Raw genomic sequence first — 12,658 nt, forward strand, 5'->3', positions numbered from 1 at the left:
AATTATAAATATATATAATATTTTCGGGCTTGGTTGGGCTTCAGGCTTCATCCATATCAATCCAAGCCTAGCCCGAATTGAATTCGGACTCAAAATATATAACTCAAGCCCAAACCAAAATTAAAAAAACATTGTCCAAGCTCACAAAATTTCGAGTTAGGCTCGGGTTTTTTCGGATTGTACCCGCCCGAGTTACAGCCCCACCCGTGTGTACAATAGCTAACGTAAAATAAAATTTCATTCAAAGTAGCAAAATATGCACAGGACTGAAATCTAAGAAACTATGCATCAAGAAAGCTACCCAATTAATGAAACTTTCACAATTCTAACATAATATTGTAAATAAGTATTTAATGGAAAAAAAAGCACCACGTAGCCTATGAACCTGGGATCCCCTCCTGTGGCGCATCCTATGTCATTACATTGCTTATGCAAGAACGTAAACCCCAAATATTGTAAACCACAAATTTCCAATGTAACACCTCACCAGGGCCTTTAGGATTACAATCATCGCCAATGGCTTCCAATGTGCATTCCAGGCACCAACTAGGGCAGTGACAAACTGACATTAGTGGGCAAATGGCATATGACTGACCCAAATCCGGAAAACCACGAGCAAAAATAATAATAAAAACACTGTACTCAAGCTCTGAAGATCACCGGGAAAAGTAGAGAAGCATCAAACAAGTATGCACCTTGGCTGTGAGACCTGAAAAACAATACATCTTTGCTCTCTAGAATTTTTATCAAGGCAGCAACCAAAGTAAGAACAAGAATAAGGAATATTAACATAACATTTTGATGACGCCCGGGAACTATGTAAATGAATTACATTTAACCTGTGAAATCTTCGGCCACAAAATCACGCTTATCTACAACAAAAATACTCAACGAAGAAAAACCTGTAAGAAGGAACTCTCTTTCTCATTTCAGTTCCTTTTTTTCTTTTTTCTTTTTTGCTCTTATTTACAATGATCTGCAAAGGCCTTCTTTACCATACTGAATGCAGCAACTGCAAGCAGCACTGTCACAACCTTCTTTGATGCTAACATCCTAAGATTCACCCTCATACCATGCTTTCTCATAAACCGCACTGCTGCTCCACATGATGTGACAAGCCAAGTAAAAATGCAACACACCACCACCTTCATGGTCTCTGTAGGTCCACACACGTTGCTCGGATCACTGGGAATCTCCACATAGGACCAAGTGGAACCAACATGATTGCTCTCGCCATGGTTCAGACCAAGAGTCTCATTAAGCCAGCCTGACAAATTGACGAGCAACTTTACAAGCCATGCAATCTCATCGTTGGCAATTGGCCGCTTCATCCAGTCACCCTTGTATTTTACATCAGCCGACTTATAATTGCCATCCCGTCTGGGCTTAAATAATTCATCTCTTGACTGCTGACACTGTCTTGCTTCTGGCATCACTGGCATTGGCTGGACAATTGGGCCACCATATAAGCAGCTCAGGCGAGCTTTCAGAGAATCTATACATTGTAGGTTGTCTGCAAGATTGTCACCGGAAATAGCTTGTAATTCGGACTCCGCACGCAAAACAAAGAGCTGCATCATAAAAATGTGGCCAACTTTATTTTAGATTGATGCATAAAATGTAAATTTTAGCAGATCAAAATCTTTGAAAAAAAAAAACCTGAAGCAGCTGTTGTCCACCATCTTCACTCTCACTAAAAAGTCGTAAATCTTTGTTCCAGTTCTCGTGCAAGAATGATCCATCAGCATCACTCTCACATAAGCCATCCTCCCAGTCCTGATAGTCATAAAGTAATACATGGAGGGTACATGTAAGTAATAACCAACAACCAGCCATAAGATATTTTATATCCAAAATCTATCAATAATTAAAATGCAGGACACACAGCAGTAAGAGTCAGTGAGCAGAGACAAACTACAAATCGTGCAACTTCGGAGAACCTATGGAACAAATGGAAATGACCATATGTTAGAAATTGTTTCTCGGTTTTTTATTATAGAAAGAAAACGATTAACTGAAAATGAGACACAACTAGAAGAGATTTCAGGAAGAGAGAAGAGAGCAGAGTATTATGAGTTGGAAAAGTGGAGAAAAAAGAAAGAGAATAATAAGAAAGACACAGGAAACAACCAACCACTTTTCAATGAAACAGAGGCATTACTAGCACAAAATGTGAGAATACTTTGACATGGTAAATGTTTGAAGTTCACTATAAAAGAAAAAATAAATTCCACATGAACACGTCCAGAGGAAAGAATTGTTTAATCTACTTGTCAATTGCTATATAGGAAAAACATAGAAAAGCCAGATACAGATGTGAAATTACCTGCAACTGTTCGCGAACTGTTGGAACAAATCTATATAAGCTATTAAGCATTGATTTGGATGATCCAGCAGGTTTAGAATGAAATACAGTGTCGACACTTTTCGCAAGGTCAAGCAACTCCCCGGATGATGTTAATATATCCAAAACCTGTAAAGCAAAACAGCCAGTAAAGATAGACGAAGCATTAGTTGACTCATAAGAGATACCATACTGTCAACTGTACATAACAGCTAATATACTAATATCATGTCTAAGCAAGCAAATTCTTCTCCTTGTCCTCTTCCTCCTTTTTAATTACATAGTGATTTCCCTGAAATTTCCTTCAATAAGTTAAAAAAGACTTTCAATAGCAATGACAAGGTGACAATAGAATTTTCTGGGAGATACGAAAAGTAAGGTTTCTTTTAGATTTTAGAAATATGTAAAAAAATGACGCTGGAACAAGTATTTCAACTTTTCCTTTTGATAAAAATGTCTCACATGGAATCGATGAAATGTTCTACACAAAACAAAATTTTCGTTGCCAGTAATCAAAATTTGCATTATGAATCATATATAAGCAAGCCTACACCCCAGTAGCAAGTTACTAAGTTTTTCAACTTAAGATGGTTTTTCACTATCCTTATATATAATTTGGCTGCAGGCAGGGACGGAGCCAGGATGTAAGGTAAGTGGGGCAAAAATGAATTTTGGGGGGCAATAGTGCATTTTTTTAGTAATTGTAGTGGGGACAAATGTAATATTTCATGAGTATATTACTGAAAATTAACAATTTATAATGGTAAAATACTATAAAAAAATAAAAAAAAAATCAGTGGGGGCAATTGCCCCCACACCCTTGAACGTGGATCCGTCCCTGGCTGCAGAAATAATTGATACAAGAATAGGGTGAAAATTTTCATTTATTGCAAAAACTTTGCACAACCAATCTCTATCCCAAAATTATTATTAGTTCATAGGCCAATAACCCACTGATAAAACCAACAATTGATATAAGTGGATGGTAAAACCCAAGATTTAAAGTATCAATAATAACAGCAGTTACTGCAATAGTAGGCCTCAACCCCATAGTTTTTGACATAGTATAGAACGAGGACGGTATTGATCATCAAATGGACACATGATCAGAATTTTAGTTCTCGAGTATACAGGGCTAAAGAAGGGGAATGCATCTTTTCACCTATAATAATGCCACCATGACAATCTTTCCGCTTATTCAAAATGTATTCATCAAACATTTTTCAATATAGAAGCCTAGAGGGCTAGATCAGGATAAGACCGACTAATTTTCGCAAAGGTAATTTTGGGTTCGTCCAGATTTGTCGAATGCAAGCCCAAGCTCATAAAAGTCCCTAGCTCAAAATGCATACGTGACATAGGCACACCATGGAATGAGCACGTAGCTTGAATAATCCACTTTAGTTGTATTTAAAAAATTACAGAGCTTGCGAAAAATTGGCTTGAACAAAGGACTTCATAAGGACTCATATATGTGAAAAGAGATGAGACACATAAAATGACATATAAAGATACAAATGCGAGGCTACACTACAACTGATGTTTCAAAGTTTGCTTGACTGAGGGCAAACAAGTGGAGCAATTAGTTTCTTCCCACAATGCCTTGGCCAGGGGAATTGTCAGGTTGTTAGCTTCGAGGCAATAATAGGCTAGAGACTATGTGCAAGCAATGCGCATCCCAGAATTCTCTTTCACCCAATGAAAGACAATATAACAAAAAGATAAAGAAGTACATAATAAAATGAAATAAAAATTCAGGATATACACAGTTGGGATTCAACCATCCCATATTCAAATAACTCTCCCTCTCTCAGAGAGCATTTGAGCGTGAGGTTGATTGCTACTACCACAACAAATAAAAGTAGCTTTCTGACATACACTAACTATCATCATCATCATCATCATCATCATCATCATTATTATTTGATAATAATACACATGTTGCAGTAGCAATCTGAACCGTGCACTTTCCCTTTGGAGCGGGGAAGTTTTCAAACTAACTGCTGGTGCCAGGTGGACTGAACCTGTCAGTCACGATCAGATTCACCTATTTAGGGTAGATAAATATGACTGCTCAACGTATTTATTTTAAATGTTTACTATTACTACAGGATGAAATGATCTCATTCAGGAGATGGTTGGAGTGGCACAAAATTGAAGATAAAATGAGAGAAAATCAGTTAAGATGGTTTGGAAATGTGCAAAGAAGACCTTTAAGTGTGTCAGAGAAAGTGGCATTGTCCACATTGAGGGTAATTTGGAGTATTAGGGAAAGAGGAAGACCAAAGTTAACGTGGGTAGAGTTAGTAAAGAGGGATATGATAGCATGTGAAATGACTTGACACTATGGCCTTAAATAGAGCGGAATAGAAACATAGGATTCATGTATCCGGCCCCAAGTAGTTGGGAAAAGGCTTGGTTGTTGTACTATTATGGTTGGATTTATATGGAAATATACACTTTTTTCATTTTCTAATTCTATTTGCATTTGATAGTGAAACAAACTTCATTACAAGTAGCCTTTCATTTATGATTTCTTTTCCAAAAATCTCATTATACGGACAAATTGGTTTTAGAAAAGTATTCCGGTAATCAGTTTGGTGCTATTGCTGTAACACGCTCTACATGACATGTCATGTGTGAAACATTGACGTACAAACTGCAAGACCACCTAGGTGCCTGACTATGAAAAAGGTCACCAACTAAATTTTTACTTTACAACTAGTTGATACAGGATAAAATCTAAGCCCAGAACAGGCATGGAATAGAAAATCTAACCATCTAAAAGGACTGGGTCAGCCAACACCAATTATCACTATTTTGCATATATACCAAACAGCGATCGAACATGCTTTCTTTACTGGATGAATACCCTATATAATTGAGCATGTAGTTCAATTATTATCCATAGAACAAGCATGTATATCTGGTCATTAGTGGTCTATTTGGTTGGAGGGAAGAGTGGGAGGAAGGAAAAAAATGTGTGTGTGGGTAGGGGTTTACTATTTGGTAGGAAGGGAAGGAGGATTGAGGAAACTAGAGAGGAGAAAAACATTTTGCCTGCAGGCCCATTATATACTTTCCACCCAAAGTAAGCGGAAAAAGGAGAGAAATGAAGGAAGCTAACCTTTTTCCTCTACCTTTTTACCTTCAGATAAAACCCTTCTATTAATGTGCAAAGCTATTAACAGTAAAAACAAGCACCATCCTTTTCCATATTCTTAGCATAAAGCAGGCAGAAAAGAGAAAGGAAGGAAACATTTTCTTTGCATTCTTACCCTTCAAAAAACACCCTTCCATTTATATGTAGGGCCATAATAGTAAAAATAAACACCAATCTTTTCCTTCATAACTCCTCACTTTCTTACTCAACCCAACAAAAAGCAGGAAATGGTGCTTTATTTCCCTAAGCATGACATTTCTATCCCTGGTTTGCCATTGTTTGTACCAAAAAGAGTATAGGATTCCAACTTTCTTTTGCCAAGCTAACACAATATTCTCATACTTTATTGTTTATGTGAGTTTCCATTCAAGGTTTGTAGAATGTGAATGATAATTACAAAATCAAACACTTAAACATGTGATTCTAGATCTTACGTAACTAAAAAATGTGAAGTGTGTGTTATGAAAACCCTTCTGATTTCTACTATGTGCCACAATCTTCCATTCATTTCTAATTTCTGAAGTATAAGGTTGCATCTCTAATCCAAGGTTTTAAACAACAATGTTATTGGTTGATCAGAATATAGAAAAGTTGCTGAAAAAAAAAAAAGTGAAAAATATTTAAATACCAAAATTTCCACAAAGTAATTCTTCATTAGTAGTATCAATAAAAACAACCCAATATTCGTCAAACCCTTCTTCTTCTTTTTTTCTTTCTAATATCTCAACAAAAATGTAACAAATGCTAATTGATTGATTGCTGTGAACCATTGACAAAAACATGGAATACGGAAACAACTACCATGCATGCCAATATGATTCCAAGAAAGTGTATAGGGACATGGCAATGTAATAAACATATAAATATATACATTACGTAACCATTTTATCATTTGCTAAGCTCAACTTCTAATTCATAACATTGAAATCTATGTGAGAAAGCTGAAGGTTAACATCATGATGTAGGACGTGATAGTGCTATGATACCAACTTGATGCAAAAACAGAAGAGATAGAGGAGATCAAGCATGGGTAAGAAGAATAATTTAGGGAAGAAATCTTTGTGATCAATAATCTTAATAATCATCAAAAAGTTAAAATACCTATTACATAATGGTCTTATTTATAAAAACCCAAATGCTCCGTTTGATAGGAGGGATGGAGGATGGAAGGAAGAGAGGGAGGGATAGATGAGGCATCTCTAGAAAGGGGAAGGTGTCTTCTTCACTTTTTTTGTTTGGTTGAATGAATGGGATAGTAGAAAGGATGGATGAGGTAATACCTTTTTCAGTTTAATTAGAAGGAAGGGAAGGAGACATTTTAATAACTTTGCTTCTCTTCCTTCCTCCCTTCCTCCCTTCCACCCACTTTTGGAGGGACTAAAATTTGTGGACCAGGAAGGATGGCTCATCCATCCTCTTGTCCCTTCCCTCCTTGTCTCCTCTCCACCAATCAAAGGAAGCTTGCTCCTGCCTTCCTATCTTCCCTCCACCCTCTTCCTTCCTTCCTACCAAACACAACATAAAATCTAAACATTTCAAAATAAAAATGAAAAATGTAATCTTAAATCTACCAAATCCCTAGTTCTATAAGTCTTTGCCGCTTCTCTTTATGCATCTTGAGAACATCTAATTTAATACACAAATTGCACCTCACATGATAAATCCTAGATCCAAGCAGTGAAAAGAGCCTTTAAACGAAGCTCAGCAGATTGATAGTGTGTGTAGAGGTTTCTAGATGATCCAAGAGCACATAAATAGATTAAAAGTAAAAGAAACCTATACAATCATCACAATCAATGAAAAAGAGTTAAAACACCATTGAATAACAGCCATGTGTGTCAGTGCATTTGTATATACATGTGTTCGTGTGTGTGTGCATATGCACATATTATCAGAAAATTGACCCCTATAATCAAAACAATATCCCAAGTATTCAATGCATTTCTAGAAAATCACATCTTCTAAGAAGCTTACTTTTTGGGATTTCATGCAATAGATCAAATAGTCTAGGAAAATTTGTAAGATATTGCTGATGATAGATCATTGTCATGATTCCAAAGTATGAGCCTAAATTTGTTGCCTACACTAAGTGACAGTTTGACTCAAAGTTATCTGTTCAATATGTCCAAGTCTCAAAGATAATGCCCTCCAACTCTCAAGAATATCACTCCCAGAATATATTTGCATAAACCATGGAGCAAGACAACATATGCACAGTGCATTTGGAGTCCAATAAATTATTTATTTATTTTTTAAGTGCATTCAGAGTCAAATTATAACAGTAACTAAAGAAAATGTGAGTGAGAAACGAACCTTCAATACCATCCGGACTATCACTTCTGCATCTGTATGAAGGAATTTGTGAGCAAATCCAATAAAATGCATAACCAATGAACTGTAGAACAGATAATTGGACAATACAAAGCTCTGCCAGGAAGACGAATATCTACGTGCTGCAGACTGAGTGCTGTCCTTTGTTGTATCTTGTGCAGACAAGCCTATCTGTGCATCCAGATCCGCAAAATCTTCCACACTGATATTCCAAGGTTCGATATAGCTAATCCAAAGGGAAAATACCTGAGATGTGTTCTTGACGGATGTCTCCACCGGGCAAAACAAAAACGTCCTCAATATGAACCTGTACAAAGGCCTCTGAATCCATGAGTTCCAAATACCAACAGATTGCACACCAGGTATTAGTGACATAGCATTCCTCGACTTTATAGCATCAGCTGACCCCAATAACCTCCACCTGGGACTCCCAGTATATTCAACCTGATCAGAAGCTTCTGTAGCTGCAATGGAACTCAAATTGAGATACTTCACAAAAACATTCACTACTTCTCCCAACCCAGAAGTCGGTGGAGTCTCACCCAGAACTGAACGAAAAGGAAAAGCTACCCCAAATGATTTGCATACGTTGACAGGTAGAGGTGAAAAATCATTATCAACCAGCCAGAAGTGTATCAGAGTAAAAACAAAGAACTCAGCTTGTTCAAGAATTATATTGTCATAGCTAGATGAATAATGGAGAAGTAAACTATGATTAGAGTGGCGCGCATTTGAATCATATATTGGCACAAATGCATGGAGATAAGCATAAAGAAGCCGTATATACAAACTACACTCATTTTTCTGCTCTGATCCACGCCTACTGCTCAAAAGCCCCGGAATTGAAGAAGCCCAATTCTCCAACCTAAATTTCCTACTTCTCCGAACCTTCACCACATCACAATTCTCACTATTCCCCCTACAAACAGGGTAATAAGCAAACCAGAACATGTAATACTCAAACACATTCAATTGAACCTGAAACGAAGAACCATTAGCCGAATCATCCTTAACCCTGCCTTTAAACAACGGACACATATCAGCCAAAACACGACAACCTCCCTCATTCTGAAGCATAAACCTAACCCATTCCGGCAATCTCTCAGATGGAAACACGTACTTAACCAGCGCAAGCCGATCAACGGCCAGAATCGAAGACATCAACACGTTATTCGGAGAGAGGAGGTTGAGAACCATACCTGAGAGCTTCGAATCGGAAGATACCGAGACGATATCGATCCACCCTTTGGGCGACTGCGTTGCCTGAGCTGGCGACTCGTCGAAGCCGAAGATTTTGCAAATTAGGGTTGGGAAAGTGATGGAGAAGAACCATCGCGTCTGGTCTGGGGTGTGCTTGTGGAGGAATGACTCGACCTCGGCGCACGCGGCTGCGATCTGCGGCGGAGATGAGGCGGCGAGGATCTTGGACGCGAGGTCGGAGGATTGGGTTTGGGAGTCCGTAGAATATGTGGAAGAGATCATTGTAGAAAGAGAAAGAGAGAGTAGGGTTTTAGAAGGATAGGGTATATTGTATATATAGATGTATGTATAGATTGGGAGAGAGAGAGGGTTAGGACAAAATTGAGGATCTGTTAGGGATTAGGGCACAGAAATGGGGAAGGGTTTTAAAGTTTTGAATGAAAGAGGAAACAAATGGCGCCCTTTTTAATGGAGGAAGGGTTTAGAGTTGACACGAAAGGAGATTACGTTACGTGGCGCTGTGTGGGGCTTGGAGTCTGTAATTTGCAAATTTTCTTTCGTGCGCGTCCTGCAAATGTTTTGATACCATCTTTTAACGCTATTATGTTCCTCTATTCTTTTTTAAAACAAATCATTCCACATGTCCCGTCCCATCCGCCAAGGCAACCCGACCCTTTTCTCCACCCTATTTGGTATCCTGTCAAATTTTATGTCCATTATAAGATAAGGTTTGATAATGTTTATTAAGGTTCAATGTCATGCATTATTAATATAATCAAATCCGATATTAGTCAAGTTAATATAAGCTCTTCTTTTTAAATATGAGGTTAGGCGTTTGAGTGCCACCTAAAACTCCTTTATTTATATGCAATAATTAGAATTATAATATCAAAAATCAGAGAAAAAATTAACCTATGGCGGACAATCAATTTTATTAAGAAAGGTTTGGGTTTTGAATTTTATTTTTTTTATTTATTTTTTTTCATATTTTATTAAACGTTGCCAATTGGGTAGTTTCAAACATATTTTAAATGAAATATGAAAGAAGTAGTTTTTTTTTTTTTCGGGCAAGTAATATGAAAGAAGTAGTTCAAATAAGATGATGAATTGCTTTAGTTTGAGTGTGTAAATGAATACAATTTCATTCGATGAAAAATTCGATGAAAATTTATATTACGTAAAAGAAAGTTCTCTAAAATTAAACTTTTTTATAATTTAAAAATATTAATAAAGTTTATCTATCTTTTCATTTCCTCAAAAAAAAAAAAATAATAATACTAAATAAATAAAATAAAAAATAAAAAAATAGTAATATCACTCATTCTCTTTTGTTGGGTGTGATACCCCTTAATTTCGGAACACGGGTTGATTAAATCCGCACACAAAATTAAGGGATATCAAAACAATTAAAGTATTTAAATAAACAAAGAATACAAAGATGAATAATAAATAATAAATAACTCGCTAAAGGAAATTTATTAAATAAAAATTTCATTAATAATTCTCCAAAATTTACAACTCGGGAATCCTGTAACTTAAGGACCCCTTAAATATAAATCCATTATCCAGAAGTTCATTATTAAATACTAATATCAAATGAAATAAAAATAATATCCTACTTTTAAATAAACCGAAAGAATTGATAAGTCCTCTAGTTGCAGATTTTCAACCTTGAGACTTTAACTTCTAATAACCTGAAAAATAAATCGCAGGTTAAACCCTACGAGCAAGCTCTCTCTACCAAGCCTCTGAAAACCAATAAACAAACCATCTATACCAAAATCAACCCTAATAAGGTTTTAACTTTAATGTACGAAGATACACGTATATATAAATACTTATATATATACAATAATCTTATCCATTAATAGGTTCATTAAATTGTAAAACCATTCATCAAAGATTAATAAATAATCCTACCCAAACCAATCCACCGATATATTTCTTTTAAAAAGAAACTCCTCCAACCTTAACTCCACCCCAGACAGTAACTTAATTAAACAACAAATTTTAAAATAAAATAATACCACATTTAATCCAAAACAAATAATAATTTCAATTATCTTTGTCACATAACTACTGTCTATGCTTTGACAATTAATCCATGTCTCTACTACTATTATTTTACTAATATAATAAAATAATAACCTATGAAGCACGGACACGCGTTGTAGGGCTGACGTACCAGTGTCGGACGCGTGTCCCAGCCACGGACACGCGTGTCCCAGCCTCGGACACGTGTCTGACACGGATCTACTGGTGTCTTATTTTTTTATTCATTTTTTCACACCGGACACACCATAAGACACGGCCGAGACACGCCGGAGGACACGGCTGTACACCGGAGGACACCAATGTAGGAAACGGCAGTTCAGATTAATAAAAAAAATGGAAGGGATGAGAGAGAAATTGGAAAGGAGAGGGAAAATCAACAAAGAGATGATGATGAACTGATCATGCTCTGTTTGGTCATTGATGGATGAGAAGGAAGATAGAAAGTTAAGAGAAGGAGGAGATGACGTCTAGCCAAGATTCCGATTCTGCTAGAGTCTCTCTCGTCTCGGTGCGAACAGATCTAACCAAAGGCTTGATTGCCTTTTTCTTCCTCTGTCGCTGAGTGGTTATTGATTAATAAAAAAGGAATACAATTTTGAAGAGAGAGAAATAGTCAATTTAACAGATCTAACAAAAGGCTTGATGGCCTTTTTCTTCCTCTACCAATGAATAAGTCACAAATGTTTACTACACAGGAACCGGTCAACGTGTATACATCACACGTCAATTGGTTTGGGACGTGAATAGTGGAAAAGCCCACCGCCAGGATACCGGTAGACGTATGGAAGGCTACACGTCGACTGGTTAAAGACTTGTACAGTGGAAATGCTCACTGCCAAGATACCGGTCGACGTGGTTATTGGTTAATAAAATAGAAAGATAAGATTGTAATCTTATCTTTCTGTATTTGGTTACAAAGTTAACCTTATTTTTTGTGTTTGGCTATAAAGTTAAAACTATTTAGTATTAATACAAATTCTAGTATTGGATATAAAGATATACTATGTATTTATTGTTTGAATTTTAATAGAATTTGAATTGGACTTAATTTAAATGAATCATGTCTATTAATGTAAATTAAAAATTAAGAGAAATTAAAATTTTACATATAATAAAAATATATATTATTATTTTATTACCGTATCCTTGCCGTGTCCGTGTATTATTTTTTTAAAATTTACCGTATCGCCATATCCGTGTCATATCGTACCCGTGTCCCGTGTTGGTGTCCTTGCTTCATAGATAATAACTAACATTTAGATACTAGACTATTCTAATAAGAATATCCAATCCTAATCAACCTATACGTACAACATCCATAGATGAATTTTAAATCATCTAACACGTAGCAATTTAGTTGTGCATTGGTAATTCAACCATGTCATTATAAATATACTTATTTATTTATTAGCAATTCAACCATGCATCCCTTAAGTTTATTTACTTATACCATTAATTAGCAATTCAACCATGCTTCCCATATATGAAATTTATTCATAACTAATAAGGTAATATATTACAGCCTTTGACAACTTATCCATGCCTACAATTCAACCATGTACTAA

At 36.2% G+C, this 12,658-nt stretch overlaps 1 protein-coding gene across 1 annotated transcript; it reads right to left on the bottom strand.

Moving 5' to 3' along the window:
• Positions 1-776: 776 nt before the first annotated feature.
• LOC132304087 (uncharacterized) lies at positions 777-9,563 on the bottom strand. The gene is made up of 4 exons (XM_059801615.1): positions 7,821-9,563; positions 2,327-2,473; positions 1,660-1,776; positions 777-1,571 (listed from the first exon to the last, which is right to left on the bottom strand). The coding sequence occupies exons 1-4, from the start codon at positions 9,318-9,320 to the stop codon at positions 963-965; spliced, it is 2,373 nt and encodes a 790-aa protein (XP_059657598.1). The 5' UTR covers positions 9,321-9,563; the 3' UTR covers positions 777-962.
• Between the last annotated feature and the right edge of the window lie 3,095 nt (positions 9,564-12,658).

This window comes from Cornus florida, unplaced genomic scaffold (assembly GCF_030987335.1).
Source record: "Cornus florida cultivar Cherokee Brave unplaced genomic scaffold, ASM3098733v1 CherokeeBrave_3.0.0_Hap2_Chr04, whole genome shotgun sequence".
In the NCBI taxonomy this organism is placed as follows: Eukaryota; Viridiplantae; Streptophyta; class Magnoliopsida; order Cornales; family Cornaceae; genus Cornus; species Cornus florida.

What these genes read in the sequence shown, in the direction of transcription:
- LOC132304087 (XM_059801615.1), bottom strand. Translation starts at nt 9,320, where the DNA reads ATGATCTCTTCCACATATTCTACGGACTCCCAAACCCAATCCTCCGAC. An exon ending in TAGTCCGGATGGTATTGAAG is followed by an intron (nt 2,474 to 7,820) that starts GTTCGTTTCTCA and finishes TTTGCTTTACAG; the next exon opens with GTTTTGGATATATTAACATC. An exon ending in GTGGACAACAGCTGCTTCAG is followed by an intron (nt 1,572 to 1,659) that starts GTTTTTTTTTTT and finishes TTTATGATGCAG; the next exon opens with CTCTTTGTTTTGCGTGCGGA.